This window comes from Juglans microcarpa x Juglans regia, chromosome 2S, assembly GCF_004785595.1.
Source record: "Juglans microcarpa x Juglans regia isolate MS1-56 chromosome 2S, Jm3101_v1.0, whole genome shotgun sequence".
NCBI classification, from domain to species: domain Eukaryota; kingdom Viridiplantae; phylum Streptophyta; class Magnoliopsida; order Fagales; family Juglandaceae; genus Juglans; species Juglans microcarpa x Juglans regia.
In genome coordinates, this window is record NC_054597.1 from 27,631,880 (window position 1) to 27,652,847 (window position 20,968).

The window sequence follows — 20,968 nt, forward strand, 5'->3', positions numbered from 1 at the left end:
CCTTCGCTGCCCCTGTTTTGGAAACATTTGCCGGCCTTTTCTCAGAGCGCTTGTTAAGATTCTTTGTTCGTACATTTAGCTAATTATTAAAAAAATCCCAGTTCATGTTTTTCTTTTTTTGAAATGATAATTTTTTCCGTTTTAATTTCGGCATCCAACGCTTATAGCGTTCACGAATGTTGAGATATATCATCGATTAATAAATCAAATAAACATTTATTCACCAAAAAAATTATAAGATTTTTCTTATAAGATTTACAATAAAAGAGAGAAATATCAATAATAGTAACAAGTACAGCTACCACTCTCTCTATGTGTGGGTGAGAGGTGTGCGGTGATGGGGCAGAAGAAGAAGATGGAAGCTCCACTTCTGGGCAATCATGGGTTGGTCAACGATAACAGGAAGAGTTGGAGCAAGGCTCTGCGGTTCCTTCTTGCATTTATAGCCCTCACAAGTGAGTTTCTCTTTTCCCTTTTTACTGGGTTTTTTTCTTTTTAGTTCTGGATCGATTCTGCCCTGAATTCTGTTATCTGAAAGAGTTTCAGTGGTTGAATCCGAGGAAGACATGTATGGGTCTTCTTTGTTTCATTTATTTTTTATTCCTTCGGCCCTGTGAATATATCGCAATATGTATGAACCCACCCCCACCTACTTGTTCGCTGTAAAATGATTTGACTTTTCATTAGAGCTATTGTTCTTCGAACATGAACCCGGTTGCTATACTTTTAAGCACCAAAACAGTTGATCACCAAACTCAGGCTGAATTTGCAGTAATCCAAACAAATTGTAGTCCCATAAATTTCCAGGCATTCTTCCATTTCGTCCTGGAGCCCAAGTCTAGAATTTTGAATGTTTCAGGCCACCTCAGAACTACTATTATAAGGAATATTTCCTAATCTGTTCTCATGATTAGCCAGATGACCGACAGACACAGATCTTACGTTATTTTCTTGAGTCATCTTTTCTTTGCTTTCCGCAATCTACGGTCATAGGAGCTATAAACTAGATTTAACCATGCGCGCAATGTTTGCATTTCAGTTGTAGGCCTTGTACTCAGTGGTGGCGACTTAAGTTCTTGGGTACTAGGAGGAAACAAGTATGATAAGAGAGCTGGAGCCAATGAAGCTGCTGACATTGTTGTGTCAGATCAGGGTGTTGTTGCTGCTGATGATGGTCGATGCTCGGAAATTGGTGTATCCATGCTTCAGCAGGGTGGGCATGCTGTCGATGCGGCAGTGGCTACCGCATTGTGCCTTGGTGTTGTTAATCCGATGGCTAGTGGGATTGGAGGTGGGGGTTTCATGATTGTCCGGTCTTCTTCAACATCACAGACACAAGCTTTTGACATGAGGGAAACTGCTCCATCAGCAGCTTCACAGGTTCATAATTTCACCAAGCTCAGATTGATTAGCAGTTCAAATCAATTTTGCTTGTGTTTTTCAGAGATTGAACCCATTGGATGACAGGGTTGACTTCAGATTTCACCATTTTCTTCCACTAAAGTTTAACTAACAAGTTTTCTTTTGCCTCTTGTGCCAAAATATGATTACCAAAATCAGAATATGTACGAGAATAACCCCAAATCCAAAGCTTTTGGTGCACTTGCAATGGGAGTTCCTGGAGAGATAGCAGGCCTTCACAAAGCTTGGTTGCAACACGGGCGTTTGGCATGGAAGACTTTATTCAAACCCGCTATAGAACTTGCTAGAGATGGATTTGCGATTGCTCCTTATCTCAGACAACACATAACTAAGAGTGCAGAGATGATCATGAATGACCCAGGTTTACGGCAGGTGTTTGCGCCAAACGGGGAGCTGTTGCAAGAGGGTGATACGTGCTATAATGTGGAACTTGGCCACAGCTTAGAGGCAGTGGCAGAGCATGGGCCACAAGCTCTCTACAATGGAACCATCGGTGAGAAATTAGTGAAGGATGTGAGAGAGGCAGGTGGAATTTTGACAATGGAGGATTTAAGGAATTATAGAGTGGATGTAATGGATGCCATGGCTACGAATGTATCAGGCTACACCATAATTGGAATGCCACCTCCTTCAAGTGGAACACTCGGTCTTTCTCTGGTAAGATCTTCACTTCCAAGACGACAGAGTACTAAGATACTAGGTCATTGGTATATTGAACCATACAAAAAGATGATTGCTATGTTTCACTATATAGAATTAAAAGCTTTTGCATATGCATGTTTAATACCAAACATTTGTAAAAACAGGTTCTAAACATCTTGGACAGCTATGGAGATTCCAATGCTGCAGAAGGCAGTCTTGGTCTACATCGCCTTGTTGAAGCAATAAAACACATGTTTGCGGTCCGAATGAATCTTGGCGACCCTAGATTTGTTGACATAAGTGAATATGTATCAGACATGCTCTCACCATCTTTTGCAAAGCAAATTCAGCAAAAGATACTTGACAACACCACTTTCCCTCCAGAATACTATATGAGCAGGTTTGGTCCATATATTAGTGGTGTAAATTTGAGTTTCCCTATCTGATCGACAATACTGCTAATATTGTAGTATCTATCTCATTATATTATAAAGTTTCAGCCCATAAATTCCAGGTGGAGTCAGCTGAGAGATCATGGAACCAGTCATTTCTGCATTGTGGATATAGATAGAAATGCTGTATCAATGACCACCACAGTAAATTATCCTTTTGGAGCTGGGGTGCTCTCTCCTTCTACTGGGATTGTGCTGAATAATGAGATGGATGACTTCTCAACGCCCACCGAAATTACACCTGACAAACTCCCTCCGGCTCCAACAAATTTTATTCAACCGAATAAGAGACCATTATCTTCCATGACTCCGATCATTGTCATCAAGGTAAAGAAATAAAACAGCTAAAAAACGATGTTTCCCAAGAAGCTTTTCCTTCTGGAACTGATTGCAAATCTGTGCTCAGTTCTCTTTTTATCTTACCTTGGCGCTTGGCAGGATAATCAGCTGGCCGGGGTCATTGGTGGCAGTGGTGGAATAAACATAATTCCGGCAGTAGCCCAGGTTTTTGTAAACCATTTTATGTTGGGTATGGGACCATTAGATGCAGTTCAGAATCCAAGAATTTACCACAAGGTTCATGACTTGTTTCAGTCCATAAGTATAATTTAACTAACCATGGGGATCTGACTCACATTCTAATTCCCATGCAGCTAATACCCAATGTGGTTTTGTATGAAAACTGGACTGTGATTGATGGCGATCACATTGAGCTTGAAGATGAAAGAAAGATTTTCTTGAAAGAGAGGGGTCATCAACTGCAGGCCAGAGCAGGGGGAGCTATCGTCCAGTTTGCTGTTCAAACTCTCCAAAACCCCATTAAAATGGGTCGAAAACATGGAAAGTATCATAATGACAACATATTCCACGGTACACTTACTGCTGTATGTGACCCTAGAAAGAACGGGAGGCCCGCGGCCATTTAGCCAGCACTATGGCCTCAGATTGAAAAAATTCTGAAGGAGGGAGAGAGGCCCTTCTGCGTGGGATGTTTTCAATCTTGGCCTCTAAAATTGTAAATTGTAATTCAAAAATGTTAAGATATTCTTTGCAAATATCAATATCAAGTTGGTCCATGACCATTCTGTCTGTCTTAACCATCTTGAAGAAGGCGAAAAAGATCAGATGAGTCCATCAAAATTGGCCTAATTGTACGTTTTTAACCACAACTCAATTGTATTAACCAAACTCGATATTAAAATAAGCGTTCACAGCTGAGAAATCTTCATCATAAATTTTGTTCTCTCTAATCACATTGGTTGATATGCCACATTTTATATGGCTTTCAAATTAAGTAGTTAACCTATAAATTCACATATCTAAGATGAAGAGTGGCATTGCTCTATGTAACATCAATAAGGGACATTGGCAACTGACACTCAGCCATTGGACCTAAGAAATGGATATTAACAGAGCATAAAAAATAGTGAATGATTATTTTGCTTCGTCTCGAAGTCCTCTAATTTACAAAGTTCTAAAGAGCAAAATAAAAGGCAGAGGCACTTCTAGGATTGATCCATCAACTAGTATGTGATCAAGACAATAGAACAAAAACCTAACACTAGAATGAAAATGGTAGGTTTACATTGTATTTTTATTGTATTTTTACCATCTTTTAGCTTATTGCACAAAAGGCAAACAACACAAGTAAGAAGCAAACACTGAAGAATCTAAAAGAAACCCATAGCAATACACCCGTTCATTATGCTTTGTCCATCAGCTGTATGGGAGCCAAAATGTTAGATTTGCTTGTCTCAACAATACACCCGTTCATGACCATTTCCTCCAGCATAAAATGCGCTTTCTCTAAATGAAACATGATGTCTAGCTCGCACTGCAAATTTCAGCAGAAGGAAATAGGAGAAACCAAATCAACTTCATCAAAGGAGGGAAGGAAACTGGATTCGGGACATATAATAAAGGATGTGGTTAGAAATAACTCAGACTTACCACATTGCCAAAATGCCGGTCCATTGTTTCCACCAAGAGATGTATGAACTCCAGAATTGCAAGTTCGTTCTAAACATGGAAAATAAGAAATGGGAATGAATGTCGAGAAATAAATCCAATAGGAAATCTAGGAAAAGGTTTGAGGGGAGAACACTTTTCTAGTACTGTATTTAACAGAGCTTTAATTTGAGTTTTGAACAAATAAACAATGCTTTTAAGAGGCTGTCTCATCCAAGGCCGAGACATAACAATGCTTTCTCTCTCTATCATCCAAGGCCAAGACATAACAATGCTCTCTCTCTCTCATGCTCTCTTCACATAGAAACTACACCCTTGAAATTGAGGGGCGCATTGCATGAGAAGTATCATGCAAAAATTTTCACAAAGTGTTAGGCAAAGAGAAATTTCCTGAAAAGAATCCATATTTTTTGATTGGCATGGTTCACATTGTTTTCTTCTCTCTGTGACAACAAAAATTTCAAAATACAAGCATCATCTCCAGATATGGATAAACAAAGAAACTTACTTCCTCATTATCAACTCCAACCAGGAAAAAAAGTGACGCATAGCGCCTGTAAACAATTTTGTAGTTCCGATGCTCGACAAAAGAACACTGTTACCAAAAAACAAAACATATCAGCAACAGATACATGTACCCTGTTCTGACATAATATAATTAAAATTAACTTTAAGAAAAACTTCAATTTACTGAAAGAAACACATTCTCTGATAACTAATAGCAACTAATACGTTTACATTGTCCAGACACAGATTCTTGGTAGAACGTGATGAAGAGCTAACAAAATAAATAAATAAAACATGACCAGAAGAAATTAGAAAACCATAATGTGCTTGACTTAGGCAAGAACTCAACTCTTAGACAAGATATTTATATTCACTTGTTCCTAGGCATGATTTTAATAGGAATGATAATCCGTGCAGAGTACACTACAAACTACACAAAACTGTCCACGTCTAACAAGGTCCACCATAATATATAATCCAATCATTTTTCAACGATCACATATTAGTTTATCTTTTTTGGATGGACAGCTGCTATGTGTAAAATATTATGATTTGATAACTTGAGAAAAGGGAAAAATCGTTGTGGACAGACATATCCAAGAATCGCAGTGAGACGGTTGACCATCTCCTTTTATATTTTTTTTTTATAAGTAAATAATTGTATTAATAAGAATAGGCATAGCCCAAGTACACGATGATATACACGAGGTAACGCCTATCTAGGAAAAAGAAAAGGAAACAAGAAAGTCATGAAGACCAAGGCCATTAAAATCTACAGATATGGCCCATAGAAATAATGTGCTACCAAAGAGTGATCTAAGTTCCTCTAAAGAGTGTTCCTTGTCTTCGAATGTCCGGTCATTTTGCTCCTGCCATAAGCACCACAGAATACATATCGGAGCCATTTTCCACACAACTGTGATTTGTGGAGAACCTCCTAGATTTGTCCTACTTGCCAAGAATGCAATCACTGTGGTCGGCATAACCCAAGCAAGCTCTAACCTGCAGGACACATCATCTCATATCGCTCTAGCAACCTCACAATGTTATAGAAGGTGATCCATAGTCTCGCCACTTTTCTTGCACATACAACACCAGTCTACTATGATGACCCCATGTTTTCGTAAGTTATCTAACGTCAAATTCTTACCCAGAGAAGCCGACCAAGCAAAAAATGCCGCATTAGGAGGCGCCTATTTCACCAAATCCTCTTCCATGGGAATTGATTGTCTTGCGATTGTGTGAGAAACTTATAGAAAGAACGAACCAGGAATGTGCCTTTAATTGCAGGCATCCACTACAACCTGTCAACTCCTTGAGTGCTCGGTCTCATGGAGTATAGAAGACAAAAAAAATTCTCAAAGCTACCAACTTCCCAATCTTGGGCAGCCCTATAAAAGTTCACGTTCCATTGGACTTGATCCCCATATATCACCATAACATTAGCCATTGAGTCTTCTTTTTTACATGCAATCCTGAAAACTGAGGGGAATGAGTCCTTAAGGGCATTATCTCCACACCATAGGTCGCTCTAGAAGTTAATTCTAGAGCCATCACAAGTCTAGTATGACGAGTGAAGAACCCCCATCCTCATCTAATATGCTTCCAGACTCCCACTCCATAAGCCCCACTCACCTGACTAGTGCTCAAACCCCCCCCCCCCCTCCCCCCAAAAAAAAAAACAAACCTCCATATTTGGAGTCGATCACTGACTTCCATAAGGATTCCAGTTCCATAGTGTATCTCCACAACCATTTCCCAAGTCAAGCCCTATTTAAAAATCCTCAGATTTCTGATTCTCAACCCAACAGAAGAGATGGGAGAACATATCTTATCCCACTTGACTAGATGGAATTTGAATTCATCCCCCATACCACTCCACAAGAAATCCCACTACAGTTTTTCAGTTTGAGTCGCCACACTTGCTGGAATTGGGAATAAAGATAAGAAATATGTTGGTAAATTAGACAGAGTGCTTTTGATTAAGGCTCCGTTTGGATACAGAAACACTTTCAACCCATCTTATCTAATCTCATCTCATCATGACAACTTTTCCAAATTTTTCTACAAAATATACTAAGCAATTCAATTTTTCAAATCCCAAAATAATAATAATATTAAAAAATAATATTTTAATAATATTTAATTAAATTCATGATATGAACTAGTGGGAAGGGCTTTATTTTGGCTAGGGTTTTAATTAGGTTTTGGTTTAACTACTCTTTGTAGCCTCATTTTAATAAGTTTATAAAATTTGATGAATTTATTCATTGTGAGTTGAGTTTGCTCCTCTTGTTCTTAATTAAACTTATCAAAGGTAAATCACAACCCTTGTGGCGTTCCTCCTTGTAATCTGAATTCAAACTGGTTCTTCTTCTTTCAAGCCCATCTTGAGTGTTGGGCACTTGCTAACTTCATCCCAAGTGGATTGCACCAATCCTTATATTGCTTCCTTGATTTTCTTAGCTCTTGATCTTGTAATTGGCCCATCTGGAACATGCAAAGAATCTTTAAGACTAGGTCCAACTTGGTCCCCATCAATTCATCTAAAATCATCTCATCTCACTATCCAAACAAGGCCTAAGGTGATCCTACCACCTTTTGACAAGTACAATCTCTTCCAGCCTACGAATCTATGTTCAATCTTCTCAATCACTTTATCCCAAATCAATTTAGCCCTTGATGCTGCTCCCAAACAAAGACCAAGCTAATTCATGGGAAGAGAGGAAACCTTACATCCAAGAATGTTAGCCAACTGCTGGGTGTTGCGCACATTACCAACTGGCACCAACTTTGATTTGTCGCAGTTCACTTTCAAACCTGATGTCGCGTCAAAACAAAGTAAGAGTGCCACATCTGGTCTTGTTTTGCCTCACAAAAAATCAGTGTGTCACAAAAAAGAAGTGAGAAATGTTTAGAATACCCTTGTTGAAGTCACCAACCGAGAATCGAGCCACAAAACCATTGTTAATTATGGTTGAGATCATTCTACTAAGTGCGTCCATAATAATGACAAACAAAAGTGGGGACAAAGGATCCCCTTGTCTTAGGCCTCACTAGCTGTTAAAGAAACCAATTGGACTGCCATTTACCAACACTGAAAACTTCACTGTTGAGATGCACCATCTGACCCACGAACACCATCTGATCCACGAGCACCGTCTCTCCCCAAATCCACACCTCCCAACCAAGTATATTAAGAATTCCCAATTCACGTGATCATAAGCCTTCTCCATATCCAACTTACAGAAGATCCCCTTATTGCCAGATTTTAATCCACTATCTAGGCATTCATTGGTGATAAGAACTGGGTCCAGAATTTGCCTTCTCCTTAAAAAAGCATTTTGGGGTTTCGAAATGATCTTTCCCAACACCTCCCCTAAATGGTTCACAAGCAGCTTGGATAAGATCTTATACACCCTATTCACAACACTAATGGGTAGATAATCTTTCACTTCCATTGCCCCCATCTTTTTAGGAATAAGTGCAATAAAAGTAGTGTTTAGGATTTTTTCAAATTTTCCAACCGAAAAAAATTCCTAGAACACCTTCATTAAATCCTCCTTCACCACTTCTCAGCATGTTTGGGAAAATTCCATAGAGAATTCATCAGGGCCAGCTGCTTTATCTTTTACCATTTTCCTTAGCACTCCAAGAACCTCCATCTCCTCAAAAGGTCTCTCCAACCAAGAAACATTTTGCGACTCTATGGACTCAAAGGCTAGTCCATCGAGCTTTGGTCGCCAACCCACCAATTCAGTAAGTTTTCGAAAAAATCAGCCATGTGCTCTCGAATCATAGGAGCCTGCATACAAGGCACACCATCTATATTTAACATCTCAATGGTATTCATTCTCCTGTGAGAGTTGGCCACTCAATGAAAGAACTTCATACTTCAATCTCCTTTTAACCATAGTGCTCTTGATTTTTTCCGCCAAGAGATTTCCTCCAATAAGATAACCCTCTCTAATTCTGACACGAACTCTGCCTTCTGAGATAATTCTTCCAAGGAAAGTGCCTAACCCTCCTATATGCTTTCTAGCCCCTGTATCGCCTCCAACATAGACTTCTTACGGTCAGCAATATCACCAAAGGATTGAGCATTCAAAAGTTTCAGATCTTGTTTCAAAGCTTTCAGCTTACCTACAAAAATGAAACTAAGAGTGCCATGAATCTTATATGAGGACCACCATTGTCTAACATTGTCCACAAAGCCTTCAGTTTTCAGCCACATATTTTTGAATTTAAAAAACCAAAGTCCTCCTTGAATACCACCACAATCCGATAAGATAGGAAAGTGATCTGAGCAAAGGCGAGAGGCAACCTCTTTTAACATAGGTTTGGATAATGACTTTCCCACTCCGACGAAACTAAAAATTTGTCCAGTCTAGACCACATACGATGATTGGACCACGTGTATGCTCCGCCAATGAGAGGAAAATCCACCAATCCAAAGTCGAAAATACACTCCGAGAATTCCATCATTGCAGCTCGCAGCCTACTTTCTCCTGACCGTTCACCTGGGAACCTTGTAACATTAAAATCGCCACCTATGCACCATGCTATGTCCCACCAACAATTAACTCTCGCTATTTCGTCCCATATAAGTCTTCTATTACTATCTGAGTCCAGCCCATAAATACCAGCAAATGCCCACAAAAAAATCTCCCCTTTTATATTGCATTGTGGCAAGATTTGTTATCATTGGCTTTATATTTTATATAGTACGCATTATGTAATGCCTTGTACTGCAATCTAAGTGTTTGAAAGTTAGAAAAGAAATTCAGCCGTCACAAGTAGGTGAGATTTGAAGTGTTGTGCAACGAATTTAGAAAAATGATAGAAGCATAATATTTTTACAACCCTTTACACAACATAAATTAGAAAAGTAAATTATAATTATAAAATAAATTATAAAAGTATCATCATTAAGAAGCATTCCCTTATTTGAAATTGGCCGGCATTCTTTCCAGCCTTATTCAAATAAGGGTGTGGGTTTAGTTTTTTCATAGGCTCAAACATGATTTGAAGTGTGATTTGGCGTGCCGTGCAATGAATTTAGGAAAATGATAGACGCACAACCATTTTCACAACCCTTTACACAACATAAATTATAATTATAACCCTTATGGGATGGTACAGGTGAAGCTACCAAATTCCCTGAGATTTAGCACTAATCTATTTTGATTTCTTTTTAGTTTCAAATCTCTTTCAAAATTTTTATAATAATTCATTGCGACAATGTACTATAATATCATAAGATTATCCATTAAAAGTGAAATAAATAGGGTTCATTAAGTGCAAATACTGGATATTTTAGCCTTATGTTTCTAAGAATGTTTGTCGGAAAAAGTATAAGATATTTTAGTCATTGTGTTTCTTACCATGACTAAATTGACAAGTGAAATTTCCAACATATCTTATGTTTGATATCCTTAACCATTATAGCCATCCTGTGTAAATTGCACAGTTTTCTAGCCATAGAAATATAGAGTACTTTATCAACAACAAAGGATAAATTAAAAATTCAAGACTAAAATATTTCGTTTCCAGAATTTGGGAATAGAACTCGAAGCATTAATTCAAGGAATCAGAAACCCCACGCACGCACCCGTGGAAAATTTTCCCCACCTCTCTCAATTAGTGACTCATAACCAATTTCCAATCGACCAGTTTCCAATCGATCAGTGAATAGGAAAATCATGCAGTTCATATACACGAAACGGAATTCCCAATATAGGCTGAAAACAAAGAATTTTACTATAAAAGGTTTCGATTAGGTAGGATCTGGGAATTTATCTGGGGTCAATATAACCCCAAGATAAAATTGACTTAAATCAATCTCATAGATAAATCCAGAAAAAAAAATTCAAAAAAAGGATGGGAAGATATAAGGAAACCTGTTGCTCGTTACGGGCGAGGCATTTGCGAACAATTTCGCCCTCAAGAGCGCGTCGTTCTTCTAGAGTGAGGTACTCGTAGTATTGGGCAAGACGGGTCTGTCCCTGCTTGTTCACCATCAATATGAATCTGATCCCCATTTCCTTCCCTCTTCACCACACCCAAACCACGAGAGAGAGGCAGAGAGATCTTTAAGTTTGGCTATACCTTTTCGAAAAAAAAATTTACTTACAATCTTCTAAACCATTCACTAATACGTACTTTGTCATTATTTTATTTAAATATAAATATTAATATGTAAATATATATATATATATATATATATATTTAAGTAAAAATATAATAAATAATATTTAATGTGTAGTATAGAGATAATAAATAATATTTTCCTTTAAGAAAATTTTCTTTTTGTAAAATTTTTACTAAAACCGCCAAGTTGGAACAAGTAATGAATGAGAAGTCTTTTTTCTTATCTTAATTATATTGTTGAGCATATTTTTTAACAAAAATTATATTCCTAAATCCTAATCCTTCTTTTTTAACACACCCACCACAGTGATCTTCTTAAGCTCTTTCTCTTGTTCTGAGCTAACTCTATTACTAGAGTCTCTCTTCACACTATAGTGCTTTTTTTCCTGCCACCACAAAACAACCCATTTTTCTCGCAAACAAAAACTAGTCAACCATTCACACTAGACATCTCAAACTTCAGAAGCATCGAATGGTTTTAGATTCACTCATCACACAAGCTGAAGTTCTTTCTTGGCAAGATTTAAATTTTGAACTTGCACCAGAATCAACAAATGCCATATCATACACAATTTTAGTAAGAAGATTGGTAGCAAATAGGCCACTCAACAAGTTTGCAATCCACTCTAGTATTAAGGCAACATGAAACTTCATACAAAAATTTCTTATAGAAGATCTGGAAACAAACATATTCATTTTCACATTTTGATCTCTCTAGGATAAGTTAAGAGTCTTAAACCAAGCACCCTCGAACTTCAAAGGCCACCTATTAATCCTAGGGGTGGGCAGCCCCCGTCCGCCCCGCTCCCACCCCGCATGAAGGACCCATAGTGGGGGCGGGGGGCAGGCTGACCCTAGCGGGGTCCCGCAATGGATTGTCTTGACCTCCTAGGCCAACCTTTATATAGGAAGTTAAGGCAATACATTGCTTAAGAATGACTATTATATTGCCTTGGCATCCTATATAAAGGTTGGCCTAGGAGACCAAAGCAATAAAAAATACAATTCTAATGAGCGGGGGGCGAGGCAGGGTGCGGTTTCAACCCCACCCCCTGCCTCCTGGGGGCGGGGTGAGGGTTGAAACCACCTCCCCCCCCCCTCCCCCCCACCAGCGCCCCACACCATGTGAGTAGCATCCCTAATTAATCCTCAAGCCATGGCCCCCAGGAGATCCTCTGCAAGAGATCAATTTAAAACACTCACTGTTTAATGTTCAGATTCATGTGCTACCCCTCGACCATATGACATGAGGAATGCAACCAACATTGGGAAAGCTTTAGGCAATTTGATCAAAGTTGAAGAAAATCCTATCTATGGGATAGCCTACAGAAAATTCATTAAGATAAAGGTCAAAATCGATGTCACTAAACCCCTTCAACTTAGCGATCAAATAATAAAAGAAGCATGGAATAAAAGCTATCAAGGCAATCCTGCCTACACACTCTGCAAGAAAAATCAAATCAACCAAAGGTACACTCAAACTATGGAACAAAAATCACTTTGGGCAAATTCAAAATAATATCCACCATCTAGAAAGAGAGTTACTTGAAGTTCAAAGCTGTCAAATGACATCTCACAATCAAGAAAAAGAAAGGTTCTTGTAGCATAGACTCCACAAGCAAAGTGAAAATGAAGAAACATTATGGTATAAAAAATCATGGATCACCTGGCTCACCTCCATGGATCTCAACACAAAATTCTATCATCTTAGAAATGCCATAGACTTCATCAAATTGGGACCCTTTTGTTATTGAATCTTCAGTAATCCAAACAGTGCAGAATTTCTTCAGAAGTAGAAAACTCTTAAAGCAGATAAATCATACCAACATAGCTCTCATTCCAAAAACCCAATGCCCGAATTCCCCAAGCCAATATTGCTCAATCTGTCTCACAAATGTCAGCTACAAAATCATAACAAAGATACTAGCGAACCGCTTTCAAGCCACGCTAGGTAATATTATCCCCCCTCTTCAGAAGACTTTTGTCCTAAGTCGCAACATAAAAAAAAATACCATAATCGCCCATGAGCTATTCCACCATCTCAAAAGAAAAAAGAAAAAGGGGTTAATGGCTATAAAGCTTGATATGGAAAAGACATTCGATCTGGTTGAATGAGATTTTCTTTTCATGGTAATGAAAGCATTGAGATTCAATCAAGAATGTATAAACCTGATAAAAGAGTGTGTGACAACGGCAACATTCTCCATCATCATCAACGGCTCACCAAGAGGCTTCTTCAAAACACAAAGAGGATTCAGACAAGAAGACCCGATCTTGCCCTTCCTCTTCATACTAGTCACAGAGGCACTATCAAGAATTTTGTTAAAAGCTGAAGCGCAAAGTACACTTGAAGGGGTAAAACTCAGTAGAAATAGTCTGCCCATCTCACACCTACTTTTCGTGGATGACACAATTATCTTCGCAAAAGCTATAGAAAGAAATGCTCAAGTTATCTCAGAAAGCTTAGTAAAATATTAAGAATGGTGAGGGAACAAAGTTAATATGAGCAAATCCTCCATCTTCATCACAAGGAACACAAGTCTAGTGGCTTTCTTACAAAGCATCTTCAGCAAGAATGAAATATTTGGGCTTGCTAACTTTCTTTCACAAAAACAAAAGAGAGAGCTATAAAGAAATGCTGAGCAAAGTGGGAAGAAAATTGGAAGGTTGGAAATCAAAGCTATTATCACAAACAGGAAGAATAATGTTGATTAGAACAGTAGCAAGCACCATCCTATCCTACCCCATGAGCTCTTTCCAACTCTCAAAATCAGTATGCAAGGCACTCGACACAAGCTTTAAAAACTTTTGGTGGGGATTCCCAAAGGACAAAGCTCATAACTTGACATTAAAATCATGGAAATCCATATGCCAACAAAAAACATTAGGAGGACTCAGACTCAGATTGATGAGAAGAATGAATCAAGCGTTATTAACAAAGACTGGATGAGAATTAAGCCAAAGGCACAATGGCTTGTGGCATTCAATTCTCTCAGTAAATTACCTCCACAACACAAATTTCTGGAACAAAGTACCAAAACTGTCAGACTCATGCATGTGGAAAGGTATTCTCCAAATAAGAGACATACTAAAAAAAAGGAAGGTGTTACCAAATTCTTAACAGTCTTTCAGCCAACATCTGGTAAGAACCATGGGTTCCTTCTATGAAAAATTTCAAACCAAAGCTGATCCACAATCCACGGTTAGAAACAATTTCTCAGTAGCATTAGTGATTCACAGGAACCATGGTGGGGATATCCTGGAAATCAGAACGGAAAAAATTCAAACTTCAAACCCTTTGATAGCTGAAGTCTCAGCGGTGCTGCTAGCTTCCAAAATGGCAACTCAATAGAATCTAAGAATTGAAAGTGACGCCCAATCTGTCATCATAGCAATTGAAAGTTTAGACTCATCCCCTTTTGGAAAATCTCCCCCATCATTGCAGATATTCAACAAATCTTCCGTCGTCACCAAAGATGAAAACTAGCAAAAATTCATCGATTCCAAAATTGATGGGCGCACTCAGTGGCACAATGGGTAGCAACCAATCATGTTTTTTTATGTTTACCTATAGATAATCTCCCTAGATGCTTTTTGTTTATTGATAGTGGAAAAGATCAACCATAAACTTTTTTTAATTCCATTTTTTTGTTCTATAATATGCTGGATTAGGGAAAAAAAAAATGCACACACCACATTTCCACATTAGCAAGGTGGAAATAACCAAACATACCAAAAGCTCAAAATACAAGTTTCTTACCTTCTGGTGACCTAACCTTCCTCGAGTCCAATTCTTCTCAAGCGTTAAGTGCTTTGCAGCTCTTCTCGACGATGACTGTAAAGGATTTGTTGGATCTTGGCTGCTTCTAGACTTCCTCAAACCGTGATCTTCTCTTCTAATAGCAAACATTTGGTCAGCTAGGGTTGAATATCCTCAAGTGTGGTACCCAAATACATAGGTCAAGCCAAAATCGCTTTTGTAAGTTCCCATAAATGTAGTAGTTCGATTCTCTGTTCTGGATGTACAGACAAATTAATCAATTGTCTGTGCTTTAATTTTCCATTCACATTTAGATTATTGGAGTATAAACCCAAAGGAAAAGAGCTAACAGAAGAGCATCCTGTAGGTACTTTTTCAATTACCATGACAACAAATTTTGGTACTTTTTATTTTGTTTTGGATGTGATCTGTGAGTAGGTAATGGTATAAAAGCTGTGATGTTTTGTTAGTGTAATGAACCCTGCTGCTACCTTACTTCTGTTGACTGGTTTCAGGTAGTTACTCTCTAAGAACAAGAACTAGATACAGAGAAAAAGAGAGAGTAATTTGTGTGAAATTTTAGAGTTGGCTTCTTTCCCAACTCGTGCTGTATTTATATGTGTTCAAAACGACTTTGTTTCTTGTGCATTTACTTATTACGATTTTGTATAAAAAAAGGACACCGTTCTACTAATCTTCCTTGACTTATAGAAAAACAACATCACTTCGTTTAATAGAACAACACTCTAACTTCAACTAACTAAATTGTCATCTCCAACCTTCTCCTATACACAACTTGTTTCCCATTCCTTCACACAGCTTGCACCTTCGATAATCATCTGCTAAACTCATCCACTCCAGCTCCCTTTCTCAGCTTATAACATACATCTCATATTCAAAGCACCTTTCTCATAAGGTAAGGAAATTTTTCACGAAGTTGCCAATAGGATTTCCAAGTGGCATCATCCATTCCAGCTCCCTTCCACTACACTAAAAATTCTACTACAACTCTATTATTAACCTTTTTACTTCTACGCTATAAAATATACTTAGATTCTAGTGTTAGCTCACCCCTCAAATCAATTGGTGGTAGTGTGGACAAGGGTGAAACATTCTGTCCCAATTTTTTTTTTAAACAAGAGACACGAAATACAAGATAAAGAAAAAAATACTGAGGAAGTTCAAGCCTATAAGCAACTTGACTAATTCTATGGGTTATATGGAATGAACCAAAGAACCTTAGAGAAAGCTTGAAGTTATGGCTGACAACCAATGAATTCTGCCTGTAAGGTTAAAGTCTGAGATACATCCAAACCCCAACTGAAAATTTTCTCTCACACCTCTTCTTATCAGCTTGAAATTTCATTCTTTCCTGAGCTGCTGACAGATTATTTTTCAAGGCAGCCAAAATCCGATCTCTAACCTTCAATAATTCTTCTACTACCTTATTGGATGTCAACCCTAGTATATAATTATGTAGTCTTATAAGAGTTTTTCCGTACACTGCCTTATATGGTGTGAGCTTAGTAGAAGTGTGAAAAGTGGTATTGTACCACTACTCAACCAATGTCAACCACTCAAACTACAACCTTGGTTTATCTCCTGTGAAGCATTGCAAGAAATGTTTAAGGCATTTATTAATAGCCTTAGTCTACCCATCACTTAGAGGGTGATAAGCAAAAGAATAAGAAAAAGTGACTCCCTACAAATTGAATAACTCTTTCCAAAAAAACTTGTAAAAGTTGAGCCTCTATCAGAAACTATGCTCTTAAGCATACCATGCAACTTGAACACATTATCAAAAAATAAATAGGCTATCTTTGCTGCTGTAAAGGGATGTTTCAATGCCATAAAATGAGAATATTTGGACAATCTATCAACAACCACCATGATGACAAAATAACCCTTCGAAATAGGTAAACTTTCTACAAAATCCATAGAAAAATCTATCCAAATTTGTTGATGTACTGGTAAGGGTTGCAACAATCCATCAGGATACACATTTTCTACTTAGTTTCTTTGGCAAACTTCACATTCTTTAATGTATTTTTTTACTTCACTTTTTAACCTTGGCCAATAAAAATCACTTCTAGCACGCTACAAAGACTTGTGAAATCCAAAGTGACCTCTAGATGGACTAACATGAATGAAATGCAAAATCTTCACTTTTAACTTAGGACAATCTGGAATATAAATTATTCATTTCTTAAACAAAAGACCATGTTTAAGAGTGAAGGAAGAGGTAGAAGATGTGCCATTCTTCAACAAATCAAATTGTTGTTGTGCTAACTGATCTCCAACATAAGCATTCTTCAACTCTTTAAGCCAAGTTGGGGTAGGAATTGTTATAACAGTAACCACCATAAAATCATTTGAACTATCCCTTCTTAATAAAGCATTTACCACTTTGTTTTCAACTCCTTTTCTATAATCAATAGAGAATTCATAACCCAACAACTTCAAAATCCACTTTTGTTGGAGCTGTCCTACCAATCTTCTGTTCTAACAGCTATTTTAAATTGTGATGATTTGTTCTAATTATAAAAGCACTTCCAAGGAAGTAATGTCTCCACTTCGTAATAGCTATAACTAAGGCTGGTAATTCCTTTTCATAAGTATACAACAAATAGTTGTTACCCTTGAGGGCTTGGCTAAGGAAGGCCACTAGTTTTTTTATTTTACATCAAGATAGCTCACACACCAACACCACAAGTATCACATTCTATAACAAACTTCCTTGTACAATCGGGCAAAGAAAACACTGGTGGATTAGTCACAGCTTGTTTAAGCTATTCAAATTAATCAGTTGCTACTTGAGACCACTGGAATGCATCATTTTTCAATAAAGTTGTCAAGGGAGTAGCTGTTAGACCATAACCTCTAATAAACTTTCTATAATAACTTGTCAATCCTAAAAAGCCTCTTAAAGACTTAACATTCTTAGGAACTAGCTAGCTTAACATAGACTCCAACTTCTTTGGATTAGCTCTTACCCCATCCTTATAAATTAAGTGCCCCAAGTACTCAATTTCAGCACATGCGAAAAGACACTTTGATCTCCTTGCAAATAGTTGATTCTTCTCCATTATCTCCAACACAGTGGCTAGATGAAGTAAATGAGATTGCATGTCCTTGCTAGAAACAAGGATATCATCGAAAAATACTATTACAAATTGTCTAAAAAATGGTTTGAACACATCATTCATTAGATCCTGAAATGTTGATGGAGCATTAGTGAGTCCAAATGGCATGACAAGAAACTTATAATGTTTCTCATGTGTTCTAAAGGCCGTTTTTCGTATGTCATCAGTTTTTATATGGATTTAATGATACCCTAATCTTAAATCCAATTTGGAAAAAATTTTGGAGCCAAATAACTCATCCAGCAGCTCATCCACTACAGGTATGGGGTACTTGTCTTTAATGGTAGCCTCATTCAACACTCTATAGTCAGTACACATTCTCAAAGAACCATATGACTTTCTTACCAATAAAATAGGAGAAGAAAATGGTGATTGACTTGGCCTAATCACCCCAGACTTCAGTAACTCACTAACAATCTTCGCAAATTTCTATTTTTTGGCAATAAGGATATCGATATGGCCTCACACTTACAGGTTGAGATTCTTTCTTTGGAATTATTTGATGATCTTGAGACCTTTGAGGAGGTAAGCCAGTAGGTTCATAAAAAAACCTTACCATGCTTCTACAACAACTCAGAAACTTCAACACAAACACTGGTCTCGATAAAATGCTCTCAGTAGACAGTAACTGTAACCACAATCCTTTATACCACATTTTGGAAATACTAGAAATCTCCATATCATCAACCAATTGGGTGTTAGTAGACATAAGGCCCTTGAGACAGACTGCCATTCCTCTGTAAGAAAAATCCTTATTCAGATTTACAAAGTTTCAAAGAACAGGTCCCAATGACAAAAGCCACTGTACCCCCAAAACTGCATCACAATCCCCCAAGGTCAGTGTGAAAAAATCAACAGTGAATATAGTGCCATGCATTTGTACCCAAACTGTTGCAGATTTACCCTCACTACTCAATACTTCACCATTGGCTACCCTCGCCTGAATAGGGTTGCGCTTTTGTACAAACAATTTATATCTAGCCATCATTGTAGTATCCATAAAATTATGGATACTGCTAGTGTCTATCAAAATAACAACTCTTTTCTCATAACTTTGGCCCACCGACCACTTTAACTTAAGGTTTGGAGTCCCAATAATTGCCTGTAATGAAATTGAGGCAATGTTCACACATCCTTGAGTCCATCCTCCAAATTGTCAACCATTAGCTCCAAGTCCAATGCAAATTCACTACTGCGCTCCTCAAACACATCCATACCCTCCAACAACTATAATATGGGTTTAACACATTTATGGCCTTGATGTCATTTATCATCACAAAAATAACAGTCATTTCTTCCTTCTTTCTTGCATTTAGACTTCAGATAAGGCAATTTTATAGTAGGTAAATTTTTAGGTGTACCCAGAATAAAACTAGCAGGTACATTTCTAGACAACCCCCACTCAAAATTTTGTTAATGAGAATCTATAGAATTACTTCTCCCGAGCCTCTTTATACTCCAAATATATTGCTCTTGGATCTTAGCTAATCCAAAAGGATCATTTAAGGTAGTAGGATTCAATATCCTCACGGGCAACCTCACTTAATGTTGGACATCATTTAGATTAATTCTGGTGGCTAGTTTCAATAGATAATCAAAACATGACAGACAAGAGATTCAACCAAAACACAGAGAAAACAACTATGTTTTCAATTGAAAATGATCACAACTTTAGAATAATATCCATTAATAAATAGTAAAATTTGGAATCCCTTTATGAAGCCCATAAACTAGACTTAAATAGCTGTAAAACTCAAAATTATAAAAAAAATTAAATTATTGTATGAAAAATAAATACATAAATAAATAAGAATCCTACAAAAAATTTGGTCAAAATCGAAATTAGAATCACTTCCAAAACTTGAAACAAAATATTTACTAACAAGGCAAAAATGAGCGTAAATATATAATTTGAGGGAAAATAACTACTATTGCCCCAATCCAAGGAAGATATTAAGCTTTTTCTTCCATATTTATACATGTTTATCTTCTTAAGGTAGTACTTCAATGCAATCAACGTAGAATCTGAACCTAGATATTTCATATCAATTTGGGCTTGCATCATCACTTCATCCCTTAGCCCACTCAAAGAAAGCTAAGTTTATTTTTCTCAGAGATATCCTTTATTTGATTAGACAACAATTCGAAATTGGTCTTATAAGCAGTTATAGAACCTATCTGCTTAATTCTTGTAAGAGCTTCCATTGGATTATCATATGGAGATGAACCAAATCTTGTCTGCACAGCCTGTGCAAACTCTTCCTAAGAACGAAAAGTTTCAGCTTGACTTACATCCTAGAACCATGTTAAGACATCCTGGAACCACATTAAAGCTTTCTCATCCATATGAAATAAGGCTAAAAGTATTCTCTGACCAGGCGGTATAGAAAGTATTGATTAGCCCTATAAATCCTAGCTTATGGATTCTTGCTTCCAAATCTTGAAAAATCTAGTTTTATACCTTTAGTGAATCCCCTTTCACCCATGTCACAATAATGAACTTCACTCATACCTTCATTAACATCCCCATTTCGAAAAAATGTCTGAGTTTTTTGAAAGTTTCTAACTATTTGCCCATTCCCTTCAGAAGTATTACATGAAAGAAATTCTTGAAATTTGTTACAGCAATTCCAAAAATCTTTTATCTTGATTCTCTGGATCCACCTTGGTAGCCTCCTACTTCTGAACCATGATTGCAATCGTGTCTTCAATTTGCTTCTGTTGCCTTTCTTGCTACTGGCTAATATAGTTTATCGAATCCACAATTTTAGCATATGATCGTGTACCCTCTACCATGGTTCCTAGCAACTGATATCATTTGTAATGGACCCTGCCGCTACCCTGCTTTTGCTGATTGGTTTGAGGTAGTTGCCCTCCAAGAACAAGAACAAGAACTAGAGAGAGAGAGGGGGGGGGGAGATAGA

At 37.5% G+C, this 20,968-nt stretch overlaps 2 protein-coding genes across 2 annotated transcripts; one reads left to right on the top strand and one right to left on the bottom strand.

The window, feature by feature from the left end:
- Positions 1 to 231: 231 nt before the first annotated feature.
- On the top strand, positions 232 to 3,606 carry LOC121252414 (glutathione hydrolase 3). The gene is made up of 7 exons (XM_041152019.1): positions 232 to 455; positions 1,040 to 1,380; positions 1,561 to 2,079; positions 2,229 to 2,464; positions 2,579 to 2,843; positions 2,955 to 3,092; positions 3,170 to 3,606. Exons 1-7 carry the CDS (start codon positions 338 to 340, stop codon positions 3,440 to 3,442), a joined length of 1,890 nt encoding a protein of 629 aa, XP_041007953.1. The 5' UTR covers positions 232 to 337; the 3' UTR covers positions 3,443 to 3,606.
- A 453-nt stretch (positions 3,607 to 4,059) lies between these two features.
- LOC121252415 (AP-4 complex subunit sigma) lies at positions 4,060 to 11,139 on the bottom strand. The gene is made up of 4 exons (XM_041152020.1): positions 10,892 to 11,139; positions 4,993 to 5,079; positions 4,467 to 4,535; positions 4,060 to 4,350 (listed from the first exon to the last, which is right to left on the bottom strand). The coding sequence occupies exons 1-4, from the start codon at positions 11,030 to 11,032 to the stop codon at positions 4,219 to 4,221; spliced, it is 429 nt and encodes a 142-aa protein (XP_041007954.1). The 5' UTR covers positions 11,033 to 11,139; the 3' UTR covers positions 4,060 to 4,218.
- Positions 11,140 to 20,968: the final 9,829 nt, after the last annotated feature.

Coding starts and splice junctions, on each gene's coding strand:
- LOC121252414 (XM_041152019.1), top strand. CDS start 338: ATGGGGCAGAAGAAGAAGATGGAAGCTCCACTTCTGGGCAATCATGGG. Junction 1,381..1,560: donor CTCCATCAGCAGCTTCACAG/GTTCATAATTTC, acceptor TACCAAAATCAG/AATATGTACGAGAATAACCC. Junction 2,080..2,228: donor GAACACTCGGTCTTTCTCTG/GTAAGATCTTCA, acceptor TTGTAAAAACAG/GTTCTAAACATCTTGGACAG.
- LOC121252415 (XM_041152020.1), bottom strand. CDS start 11,032: ATGGGGATCAGATTCATATTGATGGTGAACAAGCAGGGACAGACCCGT. Junction 5,080..10,891: donor TCGCCCGTAACGAGCAACAG/GTTTCCTTATAT, acceptor TTTTGGTAACAG/TGTTCTTTTGTCGAGCATCG. Junction 4,536..4,992: donor TTGGAGTTGATAATGAGGAA/GTAAGTTTCTTT, acceptor TTCCATGTTTAG/AACGAACTTGCAATTCTGGA.